The 21901-nt window shown below is 48.0% G+C and overlaps 2 protein-coding genes across 7 annotated transcripts in view; one reads left to right on the top strand and one right to left on the bottom strand.

Moving 5' to 3' along the window:
* Nucleotides 1-17842, top strand: part of MPG (N-methylpurine DNA glycosylase) — a 53004-nt gene extending 35162 nt beyond the window's left edge. For 2 of the 3 annotated variants that reach the window (XM_044978989.1, XM_044978991.1), the window contains one exon: nucleotides 9020-9496. In XM_044978989.1, the coding sequence (XP_044834924.1) occupies nucleotides 9020-9399 (380 nt within the window). In that variant the 3' untranslated portion in view covers nucleotides 9400-9496. Of the gene's footprint in view, nucleotides 1-9019; nucleotides 9497-14927 lie in introns of those variants that run through there. The other variant, XM_044978990.1, reaches the window with a different exon arrangement.
* The window catches only part of NPRL3 (NPR3 like, GATOR1 complex subunit), a 115432-nt gene that overhangs the window by 2931 nt on the left and 90600 nt on the right, over nucleotides 1-21901 (bottom strand). For 3 of the 4 annotated variants that reach the window (XM_044978984.1, XM_044978986.1, XM_044978987.1), the window contains one exon: nucleotides 10399-10986. In XM_044978984.1, coding sequence (XP_044834919.1) covers nucleotides 10821-10986 — 166 coding nt within the window. In that variant the 3' untranslated portion in view covers nucleotides 10399-10820. Of the gene's footprint in view, nucleotides 1-10398; nucleotides 10987-21901 lie in introns of those variants that run through there. The other variant, XM_044978988.1, reaches the window with a different exon arrangement.

Below are 21901 nucleotides of genomic sequence, written 5' to 3'. Positions count from 1 at the left end.
ATGAGGCCTATACTGCTTTAACTAGGCCGGTACAGCAAAAGCAGGACAACTGTCTAGTGTAGACAAGCCCTCACTCTGCTGCTTAAGCTGCAGGCAGCTATTCCTAGGAACACCCCAAATGCATTGTTAGCCTATCTGGTTGTGTCTGTGCCGCTGAAAAGGAGGAGAAGGCAGTTCAGTGTGTCCAGGGTGACCTTTGCCAACAGGCAGCGGTTACTCCAGGTATTGGTGCTGCTACACAGGCCACGATGGAGGTCCCGTTGGACTGGATGAATAGCAGTCCCAATATGGAATTTTTGGCACAGTGAGAATGGGGTGCAGCTTTGTTGGGCAGGGGGTAAGATGCTGTGGTGATCCTGTGTCACCTGTTCTCTCAAAGCCCCCTCCAGATAGGGCATATGTTGGGTTGGGGAGGGGCTCAGGACAGTAGGGCACTCCGACTGACCCCAGTGGCAGAGCAGGCCCCGTGGGATCGCTGCAGCAAAGGTAATTTCACAAGCCCCTAAATTGCTTTAAATTACACAGGGGGGCCCAATATTTAAAATCAACAAGATGAAGTTCAAGACAAGTGCAAGGTACTACGTTTAGGAAGGAAAAATCTAATGCACAACTAGAAAATAGGGAATAAGTGATTAGGTGGTAGTACTGCTGAAGAGAATCTTGGGGGACAAAATGAACATGAATTAGCAGTGTGATGCAGTTGCAAAAAAGGCTAATATCAGTGTGAGATCTATTAGCAGGAATGCCACGTGTAAGACACGGGAGGTAACTGGGGAGGCCTCAGGTGGAGCACTGTGTGCATCTCTGGGCACCACACTTTATGGATGTGGCTACACTTAGCACTTCAAAGCGCTGCCGCGGTAGCGCTGCCGCGGCAGCGCTTTGAAGCGCTAAGTGTAGTCAAAGCGCCAGCGCTGGGAGAGAGCTCTCCCAGCACTGTCCGTACTCCACCTCCCTGTGAGGAATAACGGACAGCGCTGGGAGCCGCGCTCCCAGCGCTGGGGCTTTGACCACACTGGCGCTTTGCAGCGCCGCAATTTGCAGCGCTGGAGAGGGTGTGTTTTCACACCCTGCTGCAGCGCTGCAAATTTGTAAGTGTAGCCAAGCCCTAAGAAAGATGTGGACAAACTGGAGAATCCAGAGTAAAGCAACAAAAATGATAAAAGTTTAGAAAATCTGACCTGTGAGGAAAGGTTAAAAAAACTGGTCATGTTTAGTCTTGAGAAAAGACTGAGGGGTGACCTGTTAACAGTCTTCAAATACGTTAAGTGCTGTCCACCGAAGGATGGACAAGAAGTAATTGTCTTAATCTGCAGCAAGGGAGATTTAGGTTAGATAAAAGGAAAACCTTTCTAATTCTAAGGACAATTAAGCGTAATAGGTTTCAAAGGGAGGTTGTGGAATTCAGGTCTTCGGAGGTTTTTAAGAACAGGTTGGACAAACATCTGTCAGGGATGGTCTAGGTTTACTGGGTCCTGCCTCAGCACAGAGGGCTGGACTAGATGACCTCTTGAGGACCCTTCACTACATTTCTGTGACTCTGTGAAAAGTAGGTGTACTGGTAAAAGTCAGTTATGCCGGTATAAGGGTGTTTACCCTCTGGGCTTCTGCTGGCGCAGTTCTGTTGGTCAGGGATTACACCCCCGACCAACAGCACTGTGCCTGCAAAAACCCCTTGTGTGGACACAGTTATAGCAGCAAAATGGCGCTTTTACTGGTATAGCTTGTTTTGCTCAGGGGGTTGGGATGAGGCTATAGTGAGCCGTACCTGCAGAAGTACAGCTTTACTCCACAATAGGAGCGCTTTGCTGATCTAGTTTACCATTATGCCTATAGCATGTTATCATGGTATAGTTGAACCAGCAATGTTCTCCTACTGTAGACTTGGCCACAGTAACTCCTTAAATGGACAAGGACAAGAGAGCATTTGACATGTTGACTTTCTATCCAGGCAGGGTCCTGAGCTTCCAGTGGGATCTGTTTTTTTTCCCCAGTCTAACAGCAATTATATATATTCGTATGGAGAGTTATGGAGCTTAAATGAATCAGTGGAAGTGTCCCAGTCCCTCCCACTGAGGAACAGTAGTCACTCAAATGGCGGTAGTAGGTTTGTTACATTCATCCCCATAACTCTCATGAGTTAGTACGGTTCCTCCAGCTCGCTGGTATTTTGATGACATTAGTGTTTGCTGTCAGTTCAGAGGCAGAATGTTGACAATGGCTGCTCAGGCCAGTGGGAGGCTGGAGACGAAGCTTTGTAAGCATGTGAGTGGCAGCATTGGATTCTTTGATGCTTTGCCATTTTGTCCCTTGGAACAAGAAGTCACGGTATAGGATGCTGAAACTGCCAATGGCTTTGTTCAGATGAGCTCAAATTTTGGTGCTTTTGTGTATCTTGATTATATCTTTAGATTCATAAAAACATAACTAGTCAGTGGGGATTTGTAGATGCTCTTTATCACTCTGATGAGAGAATGAAAGCCTCTGTGGACTTTACCAATCTAAATCTGCTCCATATGGGGCTTTACCAGTTTATGGCCTGCACGTCACTGGGCTAGGTTCCAGTAACTGATGGAGCCCATCCCAGGAACTAGTTAGTCTGTGTTCTGATGGGGGTGCACAGCTGCTGCTGGAGAAATTATAGGCAGGGAGCGGGAGGAAATGTATTGAAAAGTCTGGCAGATGTCTGTTAACATGCATGAGTATACAATACATCCTGGCAACAGCAAAATAACCCTAATACAAACAGCCTTTCCTGTGCCCAGAGGAGTTACACTGGGCTCTCACCTTATCCTAGATGCTACATCCAGCTTTTCCTTGGTTTTCCTGCATCTGGTTCTTCCTGAACTTGCCTGTGTAGCTGCCCTGCTGCCCAGATCTGGATGAATATGTGATAAAATCCAGGATACCAGTATTTCCCCGCCCAGATACTCTGTGTCGCTATGCATGGATTGCCCTGTAGCTTTCGTATTGCAGACAAGCACATAGGAGACATTTTGGGAGCGGTGAGTGAGAGCGTCATCGGGGAAGGAGCATTTTATTCTCGCAGCAGCCAAAAGCCGTTTCCATGAATGAGAGCTGGAGCTATTCTGGGGAAAGCGCAGTTAGCTGCTTCCTGGGGGTGTTGGCCTGCACTATGGCTTCCTGCTCTCCTACTATTCAGAAAGAGAACTGGCATCTTCACTGCTTTGGGATTCCAGGCCTTAGCTCTGTCTTTGACTCTACTCCCTGTGTTAAGGGTTGGGCTTTTTGCTTAGGCTTGTGATGTACATAGCTAGCACCTCCATACTGGAGCGAGCTGCTCTGGCCTGCACCACTGATGAACATGCAGTGTAGATGGCCTGCTCTCATTCTATATAAATCCATGGTACGTCCACACCTTGAATACTGTGTGCAATTCTGGCTGCCCTAGCTCAAAACAGATATATCAGAATTGGACAAGATACAGAGAAGGGCAACAAAAGTGAATTGGGGTATGGAACAGCTTCCATAGGAGAGATTAAGAAGCCTGGGACTGTTCATCTTGGGAAAGGGATGACTAAGGGGGGATATGATAGAGGTCTATAAAATCATGAATGGTGTGGAGAAAGTACATAGGGAAGTGTTATTTACCCCATCATGTAATACAAGTACCAGGGGTCACCCAATGAAATTAATAGGCAGCAGGTTTAAAACAAACATAAGGAAGTATTTCTTCACACAATGCACAGGCAACCTGTGGAACGCATTGCCAGGGATGTTGTGAAGGTTAAAAGTATAACTGGGTTTAAAAAAAGAACTAGATAACTTCATGGAGGGAGAGGTCCATCAATAGCTACTGGCCAAGATGGTCAGGGATGCAACCCCGTGCTCTAGGTGTCCTTAAACCTCTGACTGTATCACTCCATAATTGTCCCATTCTGTTCATTCCGTCTGAAGCATCTGGCACCAGCCACTGTCGGAAGACAGGATACAGGGCTTGATGGACCATTGGTCTGACCCAGTGTGGCCGTTCTTATTCTACTAATGGATGCCAAGGGAATACCAAAGGCAGCTGCTTGAGCCAGGGCTGCAGGGTGTGTGGACTGAGGTGGCCGTGGGGTTAGGGAGGGGAGATTCCCACTCTCTGGCAGGCACAGCATCAGCCTGGACTGAGCCTTGAAGGGTTTATCTGTTGTTGTGGGGGGAAGTACCTGTGCTTGGGACCGAGAGCATCCTGCATGTCCAGGAAAGAAGCCGCTGGGTACAGCGAGGACTGAGGACATGGGTTCCCAGTTGCCCACCCCAGATCCTAGGGATCCACAAGAAAGGTGGGAGGAGGCAGAAGTCAGACACACGGCCCCCACCTGCTGCCTTGTGGCATCTTCTGTAGGAGCTCTCCTGCCATTGTCTGAGCCTTCAGTAGCTGTTGACTCACATTGGGGGCGAGACCTGCAGCATGAACTTCCAGCAGGGTACCCATAAGGTTGGCCAGGGACTGTGCTGCAGTGCTTGCCTCTCATCATCTCCGCCTCTCATCTGCCACTGAAGCCCGTGGGTGCTGGTCCCAATGGGGTACAGCCATAGAGGGTCTTCCAGGGGTCTCTCGGAGGCAGCATGCCCCTGCTCTGCCCTAAGGGAGCGCCATGTGATTCGAACTACCCATTGTTCATGTTAGTAGAGGAGATGACCTGAGCCTCAGTAATCTCTGTGTAAAAGCAGTATCACTTTTAAGAAAATCCCTAAGGAATGTAGATTGATTCCAGATGGTGACCACAGTCACTAACAAGGAACAAAAGGAGCTGGTGTAATTAGTATGTGCTTGGAATTCCTTTGCTTGGATTTCTATCTCTGAGTGTGTCTGAGGGTACAGCTAGGAAAGCTCCCATCTAAATGCTCAGCTTTCAGGAATTGTGCTGCAAGACCAGCATGGCCTAGGCACCCCCATCACAGAAGGGAGCTGCTGGAAATGCAACAAATTGCTAATGTCTGTCAGAAATCACTTTGCTGACTTTACCCGGCTTGATGGAGCACAGAGACATTACGAGTCTAACGCAAAACACATACCACAACTCAGCAAATTGTGTTCTCTGCTAAACCCACCCCGCTACGCCGTGGACAGAGATTTTAGGGGGCGCTCTGTTATGCTCATGTAGAGCATGACAAGAAATCAGAGACTATTATGAAGCTAGGAAGTGCCATCGAGAAACCTTTGCTGGACTGTGAAACCTAGGCATTGAGGACTAGGCCCTGAATGGTTCTAGATGTTTCAAGCTGATTGGAGTGTGTGAGGGAGAGATTATTGTGGAGCTGGCGTTACTGAACATGCACATGTTGGAGATAAAGAATTCTCTGGGTGGCCAGCAGCACAGGGAGTGTTATATGTAGGAATTGCGCACACAACTGGTCTACCAAGCTCTCTGCTCGCCCACTCAGGGTCACAAACAGAACTTTCCTTACCATCAAAATGGAAAACATCCGGGTAGCACTTTTGTTTCCACTCAGGGTTGGGTTATGTATCTGGGAAAGACTGCTTTGTTCAGGGCTGTTTCCCCAGAATTGGGAAGAGCTGCAGGAGTTCAGGAAAATGTGTTTGATACAAAGGCTGTAAAGAATGAGATTTCCCAGAATACCCTGAGAATGGACTAAGACACCAAAAGATCAGTGACTACATTTCCCGGATGATTGAGTTTTGAAGCATTCTCTCCTGCCATCCATATGTTGAAGGGGTTTTGTGTGCTAGTGTGAAGTTCCTGTGGCCACTTATGGTGGCTTTATTGCCAAAATCTGCTGGTGGTGTAGGGCTAGGCCACCCATTCTCCACCCCAGGATCCTGCCCTATTCACAACCTTTCTCATGGGCCAGCATATTTTATTTCCATTGGCTCTGTTTTCTGCAGAGGCCGGTGCAGGAGTCAGCTTGTGATCTGCCCTGCAGGGCATCAGATGTAATCCTCCAGTACAGAAGCTACTCCATGCACAGCACTGGGCTTGCCTCTCGCTTTGCACCATGCGTGTCGTTCACACTCACTCTGTGCAATGTGCAGGGCAATGGGGAACCTGACCCAATGACTCCTCAGGTCACACTTGTGCCCAATGAAGGACAGTGTGTCTGAGTCTGAATGGAAACAAGGAAGAGTGTGGAAAATTCCTGCAGTACTTAGAACCAGAACCATAGGGTTAGAAGGGACTGCAAGGGTTATCTAGTCTAACCCCCACAAGATGCAGGATTTGTCGTCTAAACCATCCAAGACAGATGAAAACCTCCAGTGAAGGAGATTCCACAACCTCCCTAGGCAGTCTGTTCCATTGGCCTACTGTTCTTGCAATTAGAAAGTTTTTCCTGAGATTCAATCTAAATCTGCTCTGCTGTAGTTTGAACCCATTTACCCTCTGTCACAAGAGAGAACAACTTTTCTCCATCTTTTTTATGGCAGCCTTTCAAGTATTTGAAGACTGCTATCATGTCCCTCCTAGGTCTCCTCTTTTCCAAACTAAACATATCTAGTTCCTTCAGCCTCTGCTCATATGGCTTGCATTCCATCTCTTTGATCATCTTTGTTACTCGCCTCTGGACCCTTTCCAGTTTCTCTACATCCTTTCTACTGGTGACCAAAATTGGACACAGTGCTCCAGCTAAAGCCTAACCAGTGCTGAATAGAGCAGTACTATCACCTCCTGTGACTTGCATGCTGTGCCTCTGTTAATGCAACCTACATTTGTATTTGCTTTTTTTACAACAGCATCACATTGTTGACTCGCATTTAGTGCCAGAGTGATTCATCAGTCCAGAGCTCTGAATCTGACCTGTCCTCTGGCTATTCATCTTTTCTGTAGCAGCAGGTATGGGGGTGAGCATGCCGGGTGGGAAGAGTGGGGTATAAATGGACTCTGAGCAATTTGCCATTAATCCTATTTTGAGGTGGAGAAGATGAAATTGCTTTTTGACAACTGGTTCCAGGCTCCACGGCTTTGATCTGTATGCTGCTCTGCTCCTGGGTGGGTCAGAACTGCGTCATAACTGATAGTAGTAGTGGCAAGTTCTGGCATGGACAATATTCTTGGGACACATCATCATTATGCCATTATGCAGGGGGACCAGCCAGTTCTCTGTGCTTCTCTTTTGCAGGGTACGGATTGGAGCTGATGAAATCCTGTGGGGAGTTAGAGCCTTTCTCTGCCCCATGATGAAGGCCCCATTTTGGGCAGGCTGCATTTACTTTCCACAGGTCCCCAGCTGATTCGACCTTGGGAGCCCTGTTGCCTAATTTGCTGGCTGATTATTGACTCTATTGCCCGTTAAGAATTTCCAGTTAGTCACCGATGAACTGTCTGAGTGTTGGAAGGTTCTAGTCCCAGAACCAGGCACCATAGAGTTCAGGTTTAGTTGTGTCTGGTTGGGAACCTCGATGTGCACAATGATGACACACTAAGGGCAAACCAAAGCTTTAAATATTTGTATTAGCACAATTAGTAAAAATACAAATGAGAAAGTAGCTGTAATTTAAAACCAAGCTCGTTTCCAGTATCATCCCTGACACATACTCACACCTTCTCCTGGAGGCCTAGTGGTAGGAGACACATGGTGTTCCATGCCAAGTGAGTCCAGTGGTCAAGATCTTGAGGTTTACATGGTGACTGGGCCTATTATAAGTCTGGAGGCTGCCATGAATATTCATATAAAGGCCAGGCCCACTTGGTCCATAACTGACTTCTAACCCTAATAATGTCTGGTGTCCTTATTCTGTAGGTTAGTATATGAATGATCTCAATATTAATAATATCATATGTCAGTTTCATTGCCAAGACAAGTTTGTGGTTGTGCATTTGCAGATGTCCTGTCCTAAAATATCCAGAGTTTGGCTTAGTCTGAGTGTCTATAGGTACCTGGTGTTATTTTATACAAAAATCCCCTAAAGCAAACTTGTCACTGTTGGCAATTCACTTATGCGAAGGCTGGTAGGCCTCAAAGCCTTATGCTAACTGCTTAAGCCAAATAGGTCACAGGGTGTAGACCTTGTAGGCTTCTTGCATTACTGCTCAATAAAATACCTCTAAGCTATTTCTATGGACTAGGGCCCTTGGTCAGGGGTGCTAGCGCCCCCTTGCAGTTTGCCAGGCCCTGATCCCCCTCCTCCAGGGCTGGTTAGAGGTGATGCACTGAGCCTTGGTGTACGAATACAAATCTATAGGGTTTAAGGAGCTGCTCCAGGTACCCCACCCTTGAACTCACATGTGGCAGTTGTTCCAGAGTGCTGTGCTGACAGGAAAACCTCTGAGCGCCTCTGGACCTCGAGGGAGCTCAGCCCATGACACTGCCTTAAACACTAATGCTAAGAAGAAGGTCAGGGAAAAGCCGGCTGGAGACTGTTTCGTCTGTAACCATGAATTTCAGACTGAGCCAAGGAGAGTTTGGCCAGTCAGAGCAGGGGAAGGGAGTTCACTGCCCTTTCCTCTCTCCCCAGTTACTGGCTGACTCCTGCTATCCATGACTGTGACAAATCTGACCTGAGATCACTTCAGCCTTGGAGTCTGAGACAGTTGGTCTCGTGATCTGAGCACAAGCCTGACGTTTGGCAGCCAGTAATTCCCTTCCCTGCTCCGCCACAGACATCCTGTGTGACCTTGGGCAAGTCACTAAGGATCAGATGTTTAAAGGGTCTTAAACTCCTAGTGATTTTCATACATCCATTGATTTCAATGGAGACAGGCCCACTCCATATAGGCACCTAAACTCCTTTAAAAATCTGGTCCTTGGCGCCTCCGTTCCCATGTGTAAAACAGGGCTAACACCACTCGCAGGGTTTGGTGGGGATGAATACACTGAAGAGTCTGTGGCATGCACCATTGATAGACTATTGTCCCTTGAGTTGATCTGCTGACCAGTGGGTACCAGTTAATAGACGGGAGGGGAGGTGTGTAGGATTTCTGTGAGGGTTGGAATTAATTCTGTATTGCTGTCAACCCCCTGCACCGAGTAACATGTAGCCCAGCCAGCCAGCGAGTGGTGAGAGGCCCCTGTAGAGGAGCCCATGCTCATGCAAGTCCTTCTTGTTCCACAGGGGAAGGGGCTGCAGTCCTGCTCCGTTCCTTGGAACCTCTGCAGGGCCTGGACACCATGAGGCAGCTGCGAAGTGCTCAGAGGAAAGGATCAGCCAAACCCCTGAAGGACTGGCAGCTGTGCAATGGGCCCGCCAAGCTCTGTCAAGCATTCTCTGTTAACAAGAGCTTTGATCAAAAGGACCTGACTCGGGACACAGCAGTCTGGATGGAGCCTGGCTCAGAAGCACCGGGAGAGCAGGCTGTGGTGACTGCAGCCCGAATTGGTGTCAGCTATGGTGGAGAGTGGGCACAGAAACCACTGAGGTTTTATATACGAGGGAACAAATGCGTGAGTGTTGTGGACAAGAAGGTGGAGAGCGAGCAAGGTGCTGCAGACTAGAGGTGTGGGTGCTTTCATTAACTATTAACTCTGACCTGATGGAAACAGCCAGGGTGGTGGTGCTGGTTTGGAAGGTGTTTTAATAATAAATGTGCTTTGTTACAATGATATGAGTAAGGTGGGATGTCTGGTCACTAGTTAGCCTGAGTGAGCCAGGCTCACTCCCAGCAGTGGCAAGTTCCTCTGGGGGTTCTGAATGTCACTGGACTTGTTTTGTGGGCATTTAGGGCAGGGCTCTTAACTCCTAGGTGAAAGCAATGAGATTCCACATGGCTAGAACCCTTCAACCATAGGGGCGAGGGAGGGAGGTTAATAAGTATGGTGACCATTCCATCTCCTACCCAGCCTGACTCATTCTTCTGCTTCCCTGCTGGTTGTCCCCACCCACCCTACCCAAAAATGCTCCTGTTTGATTTCTCCAGTTGCTAAGCCAACAGCCACCCAGGTCCCTGAGCAGAAAGCAAGCCCAGACAGTCTGAAGGTGGGGAGGCATAGCCCCTTTGGGTACAAGGACACTCTGATGCTGAGGGCAGCTAGTAGCTATGCTGCCACAGCTGGAAAACTCCACACTGAGCTAGCGACACACCAGCAACAGGGGCAGCATAGAGAGAGCTGGTAAAGAGAGGTATCAAAACTGCTGTGACACACTCAAAGCCTACAAGAGGTGCAGGAAAGAGTTAAAGGACAGATTCACGAGGGTACTTAGGCACCTCACGATGCACTTACGTGCCTCAGGCCAACACTGAAGGCTTGTACACACTAGCGCTTACTTCAGTATAATTTAAGTCACTCGGTAGTGAAAAAGCTACCCCCCTGTGCGCCGCAAGATGCACTGACTTAAGTGCTGGTGTGGACATAGCTACTGTCAGGACAGCTCTCTCAGCAGCATAGAGCATCAACACTAGCAGCACTATAGCTGTGCTGCTGTAGCAATTCTAGTGTAGACTAGGGTGGAGATGCTACTGCCATTTTTAAAACCACTGCTCTGCTGCACCAATGTCCAGTCAAAGTGTGTGTTGTTTATTCAGCAACACCAAGGTAAAACCTTTCTTCAATTCCGCACACACCGCCTGCGCAGGAAGCAAGGAACCCCAGCCCAGTGGCAGGGACTTTGGGAAGACACTGCACACTGGAACTAGCTGGACTGAACAGCTTCACTTGTGTGCACCTCTCTAGCCCCACTCCCATGCGTCTTGAGGGCAGAACTCTGTCCACAAGCAGGTCAGGGTTTACATTCCCCAGGCAGATGGTAAAAGGGAGGGAGAAGGGGGGACTTGCTGAGGGTCACTGGGAAGGTCAACGGCAGGGGTAGAACCTCTGGCTGCTGCTACCCTGCGCCTGTATTAACATTATATAAACAAAATATTAGGACTGAGGGAGCTGAAAGCAGAGGAGCAGTTCCCCTCCCACACTCCACACAGTCACTTCAAGAGGGACTGGAAGACTGAAATCACAGGGTCCTCATGATTGGTCACTACCAGCACGCTGCGAAACTTGTCAAAAAGCATGACCAGCTGGGAGCGGCGCATGTTCTCGTTATACATGATCTCCTCCAAGTGGTGCCGTCCTCGGAAATAGTGCAGCAGCCTGGAAGGCAAGGAGAGGAGAAGGTGAGCTCGCACTCGCTCCTCTGCTGTGTGCACAGGACAGAGGTTCCGCATCCCCATTACAAAACAACGCTTCAGCCCTTGGAACAAGATGGAGACTGAGCAGATCATTTCAAGCAGTGGATTAACAGCCAGGTCTGAATGCTACAGAAACCTGGCCACCAGGGCATTTCACTGAACATAAGCCCATAAAAGGGGTTTCACAGACAGTAACTTGGGCAACTCCAACTCCATTTTACAAGCTCCAAACACAGTTTGGCCCAATCTACTATCCAAGGTCCTGCCATGTGGTCACTGGGAATCAGCTACAGTGCCTGCCCAACAGTTATCTATTTCCCACTCAACTCCAATAAAGCACAAGAAGTTCTGGTTTAGAAAATACACTGGCTGAGATCAGCCCACGCTAAAAGATGACCAGTGCTAGGCTGTAGCAGCATCCCAACCTCCCCATGTGCCTAGTGCATGTAACACGTGTGATCTATATTAGGGCAGAGCAAGACACCAACCAGAGGTTTGCAACTCCTGCAGCCTTGAAGCTAAACTCCCTGCGCCAATGGATCTTGTTGCCTGGATTGCCAGATCTTTGGGGCTGGGATGCTTATCAGTAAACTGTACCCCAAATAATCCTATCGGGCCCTGATCCCAGAGAGGACTCTCAGGCTAAAATACTACTCAAGACTATAACAGAATGACTAACTCAGAAATGCACAGGGATATTGTTTACAGTTAACATGATTTACTTTTTTTTAATATCTACAATAACTCATTTTAAGTGGCTCTCTTTATATAAACATTGATCAAGATAAAGCTTCTCACAAGCATTCTTATAGCTTTTATGTGTAGTTCCAGCAGTCCACAGAGCATTGGTTACTTGGCAGTTGATGTGCTATTGAAATACAAGGCACCAAGCCAAACCACTTCTCCCAACCCATCATCATTTCTGATGGGCTGCTTCTGAGCCCAGCCACGCCACACCATGCTTCCACAGTGTATGTATTGGCACTAGATTGCTATCATGAGAAACGCACCAATGCTAGGGCACAAACACAGGTTTCCTATAAAGGGGAGCAGGAACCTCAAAGGAAACCTTTGGACACAGTACAGGTAGTTTGCTGCTCTAATCCCACTTGTGGGGAGAGGAGCCCAGGCCGCCCCCCCCACACACACTGTGCATGTGATGCAATCCTGGGGTAAAAATGGAAGAGGACAGAATGCAGCAATCACAGTGAAAAGCCACAAACTCTGGTTCCCTTCCAATTCTTCACCTGTTCTGCCTCTCCCATGTTGCCACAGTTTCATTCAGCCTCCAGGACATCAGCCTAGGAACCTTCCTAGCCCAGAACAACTCACCTTTTCTCCTCCTGACACTTGCATGACTTACTTTCTAAACTTGCTAATAATACAGAACAAACATCCGCAGCCCCAGAGAGCAGCCAGGCCCTGCCTGTGGATTTTCGACTGCTCTCTAGCTCTCAAATTTCCAACTCAAACCAGGAAACCAGATCAGAAATGCAAGAGAGGAAGATTTGGTTAAGTCCCTCGTTTTGCATAAAATGCCAAGTAACTGAAGTTTGTTCTTAGCAGGGAGCTCGGAAATTCTGACTGAGGGTACCAGGGCAAACACTGGGTAGCTTTAATGTCCACTGAAAGGAGGCAGGGCCTTCGTTTGTGAGGTCTCATCCAGAAGAGAGACAGATTGTAGCAAATTCATTAATCTTCCATAGAAAGAAAACCACTGAGCCTACTCTGCTGGAGTTTGACGGGATTAGCACTATGACGGGCTCACTCTTTCCCCAAAGCACTGCACAAGTAGCTAATTCTGCCTCACTGCCCCAGGTGCACAAAGGGGGCTTATTCCCACTGGGAAATGGGGACTAGAGACAGAGTGCCTAGCTACACAACACATTTTCCATGCTCACTCCCTGGCTTACACCCTTGATGGGGAGGCACAGACTGAATTAGAGTCGTACAGATTTGGTCACACAATGAATCAGTGGCAGAGGCAAGATGAGAGTGCTGGAGTCCCGCTTGCTGCATACAGAGTCACTGAGAGCCAGTAAACACTGAGGCACAAGGTCACTTTCCAGAGCAGAACTGCCTAGCTAGCCCTCCAGATGATCATTCGTACTCACGCTTCTCTGCTGAACCGTTCAGTCTACTCAGTATCTTCCCTGTGCTTTGCATATGCTATTGGAAAATGCTCCAACTCATCAGTGCCTGCACACAGCAGCCCAGATTCCCTTCACCAGATGAGTACATACCTATTCCAGGCTGTGTGAAGCATTGTTAACACCGTCATGCCTAAACCTACCCACTGATGTTAAAACACTGGGGATGGAAAATACCATTCAGTCCTTCTGTTCCAGGACAGGACTGGCCCTGTGGAAACACTTTGTTCTCAGCTGCAGTTTTGTAATCTCCCTGTTGCCCTACTTCTCCGGATATTCACCTCAGCACCAGCTGCACCGTGGCTCCAGGCCCAGGCTCCAAAGGGGCCCTGGCCCGCTCTGCTTGGGCTGCAGTAAGGCCTCGCTAGCTCTTCTCCGCCCCCCTGCCCTCTCCTGCAGAGGCAGAAGCTTCATCCTGCTGGCTCCTGCTGCAGGGGTGGGGCTTTGGGGTGGGGTGGAGCAAGGGCAGGGTCTGACTCCTGCACCCCCTCACACACACACCCCCCTGCCCTCCCCTCACATACCCCCACGACCCCAAGCCCTACTGCCTGACCCCTCACATCGCCACCCCCCCACACACGTTCCTCCACGCCCCGCTAGGGGGGCGCACCAGACTTTTTTGGTAAACAGGGCATTTGTTCGTTTGTTCTTGCCAGCTGATCAGTTGGCAGAGCAAACGGAATAAATGCCCATTTTTGTCAAAAAAAAGTCAGGATGGCCGGGACCGAGCTTAAAAGGGGAACTGTCCTGGCCAAACAGGTACATATGGTCACCCTATCTCCAGGCAAGTGGGTCCTGAGGGAGTCCGGCCAGGCCGGGAATTGACCTTGGCCTGGCAAATTGCTAATTGCGCCACTCCCGAGAGGCCAGAGTGATTCCCCACCCCGGCATTGGACCGGCCCTGGCTGCACTGCCAGCTCAACCTGGCAGATGCTGTCACCTTCCAGCAGGGCCGGTGAGTGTGGCCAGGGGGCAGGGTATGAGGGAGTGGGTCTCTGGAGGTGTGTGTGTGTGGGGGGGGCTGCTGGCCAGTGGGGGATGTCTTCGGGGTGGTGGGGGGAGGTCTATTTTGAGATGCTGGGCAGTGGGGGTCTGAGTGGGGTGCTGTGTAGTTGTGGTGGTGGGCTGTGGGGAAGTGCATTGGGCAGTAGTAGTGCGGTTGTGTGGCAGGTGCTGGGCAGGGGTGGTGGTGTGCAGGCCACTGTGCATTTGTGGTGGGGGGTTTGTGGGGGGGCGCTGAGCATAGCAGCTCTGGGGGACGCTGGGCATAGGGAGTCGGGGCTGTGTGGCACGGCATGGGCCCACCCCCGAGCAGAAGGGGCACGCTGGCAGCACAGGGCTGGGCGGGCCAGTGTGCATCTGGCAACTGCTGGTTTGGATACAGAGCCCTTGCACTGGGCTGGGTGGAGCGGGGCCGGCCCCACCGTGCTATGCCCCAGGCTGACCCCTTGCTCTGGGGACCGACCTCCCCACACCATCTCCTTTGCCCCCATGGGGGGGGGGGGGGACGGACAAATGTTTGGCACTGGGCCCACAAAAGGTTAATTCAGCCCTGATTCACCCAAAATACCACTCTCCTCGCATTGCCCTTAGTGAACTATCAGGGAGGAACAGCTGTGTAACAATACGCCCTCCTGCACATTCCAGATCCTTGGCTGTCCCTTATGAGTCATCCCCTCCAGTCCTGAGTATTTGTGTTACTCTGCTCCAAATTCTTTACAGTTTGTTGTCTTTGTTCTATTGCCCTCTGCAGGTGCCCAGTGCTGAATGCTGCAATCTCACCAGTCACATAAAGAGGAACTAGCATCTCCCTTGTCCCTGACATAAAGCCTCTGTCTGAGGAGGTACAATTAAACTGACTTCCATTCCAGCATATCACATTGCAAACTCATCTCTACTTTGATGTTCATCTTCATCCCTTAAGCAGCCATGCTTACATAAAATATAATTAAAAACAAGTTTCCTTATATCCGCTAAAACAGAGATTGCCAAAAAGAAAATGTCATCAATCTGATTTATCTTCCCACTATTTATGCTCTGCAATCACTTTTTGCATTCTTTCTTGTTGGGCAATGAAACTAGGTTAGTTAATTTCACCCTGAGGTGCTGGCCAGCACTGCAGTGTTTGGGGTGCTAACACAGCAGTTGAAAATTTGTTAAAAAAATCCAGGACCAATAAACATGTTACCATGGTTTTTAAAAAATGTCAAGGGAACAATATTTTTTAAGGCTCAGTTTAAACAAGTCCTAACTGTAGAACCAACTTGCTCAGATAGTGTGGCCTAAGCTTCATCCAGTATCACTACTCCAATATTTCTCCCTCCCTCTGCCTGCATGAGCTTCCAATTAGTTCCCCCCACAACTGCTAGCTACATTCTTCCAAGCTGAACCACACTATGTCCAATCGCGGCAGAGCCTTTTGTATTATCTTTCTGCACTGCGGTTTGGAATCACTCCTAACTGGCATCAAAGTAGTAAAAAAATAGACAACTTATTAAATGATCTATTCTACTTCCTCCCCATCTCCTGCCAGTGCAAGACTGCTTACTGCAGTGGGCAGTATTCCCATCAGTATATTTAAAATAGCTTCTTGGGCACAAGTGATTATGACGGGATTGTCAATGATGCAGCCAAAGCAGGATTCTTGCATTTGGAAAGAACCATGGAAAGGCTGGGCTGGAAGGGAGCTCAAGAGGCCATCTTGTCCGTTCCTCTTTCCCCTCCACACTGAGGCTGGATTAAGCAGACCTAGACCATCCCTGACAGATATTTGTCTAACCTGTTCTTTAAAACCTCCAATGATGGGGATTCCACAATCTCTCTAGGTAGCTTGTTCCAGTGCTCAACTCCTTAGAGTTAGACAGTTTTTCCTAACAACCAACTTAAATCTCTCTTGCTGCAAACTAAGTTGATTATTTCTTTTCCGACCCTCAGTGGACATGGAGAACAATTGATCACTGTCCTCTTTAACAACCTTCTACATATTTAAAGACGTACGTCCCCCCTCATCCTTCTCTTCTCTAGACTGAAACCTTTCCTCATATTTTCTAAACTACTTATTTTTGTTGCTCTCCCCTGGACCCCAATTTGTTCACATATTTCTGAAAATGTGGCTCCCAAAACTGGACACAGTACTCCAGCTAGGGCCTCACCAGTGCAGAAGAGAATAAAACAATTATCTCCCGTGTCTTACATACGACACTCCTGTTAATACATCCCAGAATGACATTTGCCTTTTTTTGCACCTGGATGATGTTTTCATATCAGATAATGATGAAATACTTTCCATTCCAATAGTAATTATGGAGGATGTTAAACAGTATCAACTAAAGTTAAATATTTTTATAAATCAGCAAGTCCAAATAAGTAGCATCAAAAAGAGTTTGAAAAGAATTAGCCAGAGAGCTTTCTGGACAGTTGATGTTAATATGTAATAAATTTTGTAATAATGAGGAAGTTCCAGAGGACTGTAGAGAAGCTGATGTTATTATGGTATTGAAAAACAAACCAACAGGATAACCCAGGTAATTTATAGGCTTGTTAGCCTGATATTATTAGGGAAAGGAAAAAAAAAAAAGCTAATATGGAGCATAATTAATACCAATCAACATGGTTTTATGGAAAAAAATGTCAAACCTAATGTTTGATGAAATTACAAGGTTGGTTGATAAAGGTAATTACTGACATAATATATTTGGAGTTCTGTAAGGAGTCTGAATACTTCACAATATTCTTATTAAAACATTAGTATGATGTAAAATCAATATAGCTCATATTCTGGGGAATCATCCAAGGGGGGTGGTTTTAGGGGGGGTCCTGCAGGGATCAGCTCTCAATCCAACGCTATTCATTATTTTTATCAATGAACTGAAAGAAAATATAAAACCATTGCTAATGATGTTTGCAGATGATGAAAAGACTGGTGAGGTGGTAAACAATGAGGACAACAGGTCACAGATACAGAGCAGAATCATACATTAATGAACAAAGAATGCAGGCCACACTTATAGGCTGGAGTAATGTATCCAGGAAAGTAACAATTCTGGAAAGGATTAAAAGAAGAGTTATGATGGAAACCAAACTCCACACAGTGTAATGTGATGCTACAGCTAAGGCAGCAAATGTGATCCCTGGATATAAAAACGGGAATATAAAGGTGGCATTACCATTGTATGCAGCATTGGTGAGACCTTTACCAGATTCTTGCACCAGTTCTGTGTCCACATTTTAAAAAGAACATTGAAACATGGGAAAGGGTTTAAAGAAAAAGCCACAAGAATGATTTGAAGTCTAGAAAACTACCTGACAGTGAGAGATTTAAGCAGCTCTAATTGTTTAGCTTGCCAAAGAGAGGGGAAAAGAAGTGACTAGATCACAGTCTAAGCCCTGGCCTACACTACACGGTTAGGTTGAATTTAGCCACGTTAGGTCGATTTTATAAGCAACGCGTCTACACAACCAACCCCGTTCCATCGACCTAAAGGGCTCTTAAAATCGACTGCTGTACTCCTCTCCAGCGACGGGAGTAGCGCTAAAAATCGACCTTCCTGGGTCAAATTTGGGGTAGTGCAGATGCAATTTGACGGTATTGGCCTCTGGGGGCTATTGCAGAGCGCTCCAATGTGACCGCTCTGGAAAGCATTTTCAACTCCGATGCACTAGCCAGGTCCACAGGAAAAGCCCCAGGAAATTTTGAATTTCATTTCCTGTTTGGTCAGCGTGGCGAGCTCAGCAGCACAGGTGACCATGCTGTCCCCCCAGAATCGCAAATCAGCTCCAGCATGGACCGAATGGGAGACACTGGATCTGACTGCTCTATGAAGAGAAGAGACTGTGCAGGCCGAACTCTGATCAAAAAGAAGAAATGCTAATATATATGCCAAAATTGCACAGGGCATGGTGGACAGAGGCTACAACAGGGACACACAGCAGTGCTGCGTGAAAATTAAGGAGCTCAGGCAAGCCTACCAGAAGACAAAAGAGGCAAATGGCCACTCCGGGTCAGAGCCCCAGACATGCCGCTTTTATGATCAGCTGTATGGCATTCTAGGGGGGAACCCTACCACTACCCCACCACTGTCTGTGAACACCTGCAAGGGGGGAGTCTCACGCAACAGGAAGGAGGATTTTGTGGGTGAGGAAGAGGAGCAGGAGAACGCACAGCAGGCAAGCAGTGAATCTGTTCTCCCCGGCAGGCAGGACCTTTTCATCACCCTGGAGCCAATACCCTCCCAAGGCAGGATCCTGGACCCTGAGGCTGGAGAAGGCACCTCTGGTGAGTGCACATTTGTAACTACAGTACAGGGTTTAAAAGCAATTGTGTTTAATGTTTGATTTGCCCTGAAGAATTGGGATGCATTCAAGGCCAGTACAGCTACTGGAAAAGTCTGTTAATGTGTCTGGGGATGGAGCAGGAATCCTCCAGGGACATCTCCATGAAGCTCTCCTGGAGGTACTCTGAAAGCTTTTGCAGAAGGTTTCTGGGGAGGGCTGCCTTATTTCATCCTCCACGGTAGGGCACTTTAATCACACCAAGCCAGTAGCAAGTAGTCTGGAATCATTGCAGCACAAAGCATGGCAGCAAATGGTCCTGGCTTTTGGTTGCATTCAAGCAACATTTGGTCTATATCTTTCTGTATTAGCCTCAGGAGAGTGATATCATTGATGGTCACGTGGTTGAAATAGGGGATTTTGTGTAATGGAACAGTAAAAGGACCCCGTTCCTGCTGGGCTGTTTGCGCTTGGCTAAAAGGGATCATCCCAGAGAACAGCCACACAGTGGGAGGGGGGAGGTGTGCGTGCTGCACATCCACTCGAAAACTGCACCCCCTCCTTTTAAGTGGCAAACCCAACCGGCATTGCTTGCTATGGGAAAGGAGGGCGCTGCAGTTTGAAACCATTCCCACATGTTATGAAGGCGGAAGAAGCCAACCCCGTGTACCCTTTGGCTTACCATGGCTGCCTGGAAACTGAATTCTGTTGCTCAGCTGTGTGAGATGTGTCACCATACCAGCAGGTGCTCAATATAAAAGGCAAAATGCGACCTTGTACTTCAAGCACATGTACTGTCTGCTGTGAATTGCTTGATTCACTGTGAAAGAGTCTCCCTTCTGTTCTCAGAAATGTATCATCTTAAATTTTACTCTCCCTTTTTATACCCTTGCAGGTGCAAAATGTTTCTATGCTCCCCCTATCATCTCCGTCCCTGAGGTTATTGCAGATTAGAAGGCAGAAAAAAAATGCACTCGCGATGACATGTTTTCCGAGCTCATGCAGTCCTCCTGCACTAATAGGGCACAGCTGAATGCATGGAGGCATCAGTGGCAGAGGCCAGGAAAGCATTAAGTGAGCGCGATGAGAAGAGGCAGGAGGCAATGCTGAGGCTAATGGGGGAGCAAACGGACATGATGAGGCATCTGGTGGAGCTGCAGGAAAGCCAACAAGAGCACAGACCACCGCTGCATCCACTGTATAACTGCCTGCCCTCCTCCCCAAGTTCCATATCCTCCTCACCCAGATGCCCAAGAGCGCGGAGGGGGAGGGGGAAAGGGAGGAAGAGAGGCTCCGGGCACCCAGCCACTCAACTCCAGGGGATGGCCCAAGCAACAGAAGGCTGTCATTCAAACAGTACTACATTTGATTTGTAGTGTGGCTACAACAAGCAATGTGGCCTTGTCCTTCCCTCCTCCCCTACCCCACCCGGGCTACTTTGTCAGGTATCTCAGTTTTTTTTTAATTAATAAAGAAAGAATGCTTGGTTTGAAAACAATAGTGAGTTTATTTCCTTTGCCAGCTGTGATCTAACTGGGGAAGGTGGTTGGCTTACAAGGAATTAAAATCAACAAATGTGTGTTTCTCCTTGATGCAAACCCACCCCACAACTGTCACGCTGTAGCCTGGCCAGTCATGAAACTGGTTTTCAAAAGCCTCTCTGATGCGCAGCATGCCCAGCTGTGCTCTTCTAATCGCCCTGGTGTCTGTCTGCTCAAAACCAGCTGCCAAGCGATTTGCCTCAACCTCCCACCCGCCATAAGTGTCTCCCCCTTACTCTCAGAGATATTATGGAGCACACAGCAAGCAGCAATAACAATGGGAATGTTGGCTGCGCTGAGGTCTAACCTAGTCAGCAAACAGCATCAGCAAGCTTTCAAACATCCAAAGGCACATACAATCATAGACTTTAAGGTCAGAAGGGACCATTATGATCTTCTAGTCTGACCTCCTGCACAACGCAGGCCACAGAATCTCACCCACCCACTCCTGTAACAAATCCCTGACCTATATCTGAGCTATTGAAGTCCTCAACTTGTGGTTTAAAGACTTCAAGATGCAGAGAATCCTCCAGCAAGTGACCCGTGCCCCACACTGCAGAGGAAGGCGAAACCGCCCCAGGGCCTCTGCCAATCTGCCCTGGAGGAAAATTCCTTCCCAATCCCAAATATGGCGATCAGCTAAACCCTGAGCATGTAGGCAAGAGTCACCAGCCAGACACCCAGGAAAGAATTCTCTGTAGTAACTCAGATCACACCCTCTCTAGTGTCCCATCACAGGCCATTCGGCATATTTACCGCTAATAGTCAAAGATCAATCGCCAGAATTAGGCTATCCCATCATACCATCCCTTCCATACACTTATAAAGCTTAGTCTTGAAGCCAGATATGTCTTTTGTCTCCAGTGCTCCCCTTGGAAGGCTATTCCAGAACTTCACTCCTCTAATGGTTAGAAACCTTCGTCTAATTTCAAGTCTAAACTTCTTAGTGTCCTGTTTATAGCCATTTGTTCGTGTGTCCCACGTTGGTACTAAGCTTAAATAATTCCTCTCCCTCCCTGGTATTTATCCCTCTGATATATTTATAAAGAGCAATCATATCTCCCCTCAGCTTTCTTTTGGTTAGGCTAAACAAGCCAAGCTCTTTGAGTCTCCTTTCATAAGACATGTTTTCCATTCCTCGGATCATCCTAGTAGCCCTTCTCTGTATCTGTTCCAGTTTGAATTCATCCTTCTTAAACATGGGAGACTAGAACTGCACACAATATTCCAGATGAGGTCTCACCAGTGCCTTGTATAACAGTACTAACACCTCCTTATCTCTACAGGAAATGCCTCGCCTGATGCATCCCAAAACCGCATTAGCTTTTTTCACAGTCATATCACATTGGCGGCTCATAGTCATCCTGTGCTCAACCAATACTCTGAGGCCCTTCTCCTCCTCTGTTATTTCCAGCTGATGCGTCCCCAGTTTATAACAAAAATTCTTGTTATTAATCCCTAAATGCATGACCTTGCACTTTTCACTATTAAATTTCATCCTATTACTGTTACTCCAGTTTACCAGGTCATCCAGATCTTCCTGTATGATATCCCAGTCCCTCTCTGTACTGGCAATACCTCCCAGCTTTGTGTCATCCACAAACTTTATTAGCACATTCCCACTTTTTGTGCCACATTCTACCACCATTCTGCACTTGCTCAGCCTATACTTGAACTGCTCCTTACTACTGTCCAGGCTGCCTATGTACGGCTTCTTGAGCCATGGGAGCAAGGGGTAGGCTGGGTCCCCAAGGATAACTAATGGCATTTCAATGTCCCCAATGGTAATTTTCTGGTCTGGAAAAAGACAGTTACCTTTTCCGTAACTGGTGTTCTTCGAGATGTGTTGCTCATGTCTATTCCACAATAGGTGTGCGTGCTGGCCCCCCGCGATCCCTGGAGTGGCACCTGCCTG

Source organism: Mauremys mutica, chromosome 11, assembly GCF_020497125.1.
Source record: "Mauremys mutica isolate MM-2020 ecotype Southern chromosome 11, ASM2049712v1, whole genome shotgun sequence".
In the NCBI taxonomy this organism is placed as follows: Eukaryota; Metazoa; Chordata; order Testudines; family Geoemydidae; genus Mauremys; species Mauremys mutica.
This window is presented reverse-complemented; position numbering and strand designations above follow the sequence as displayed.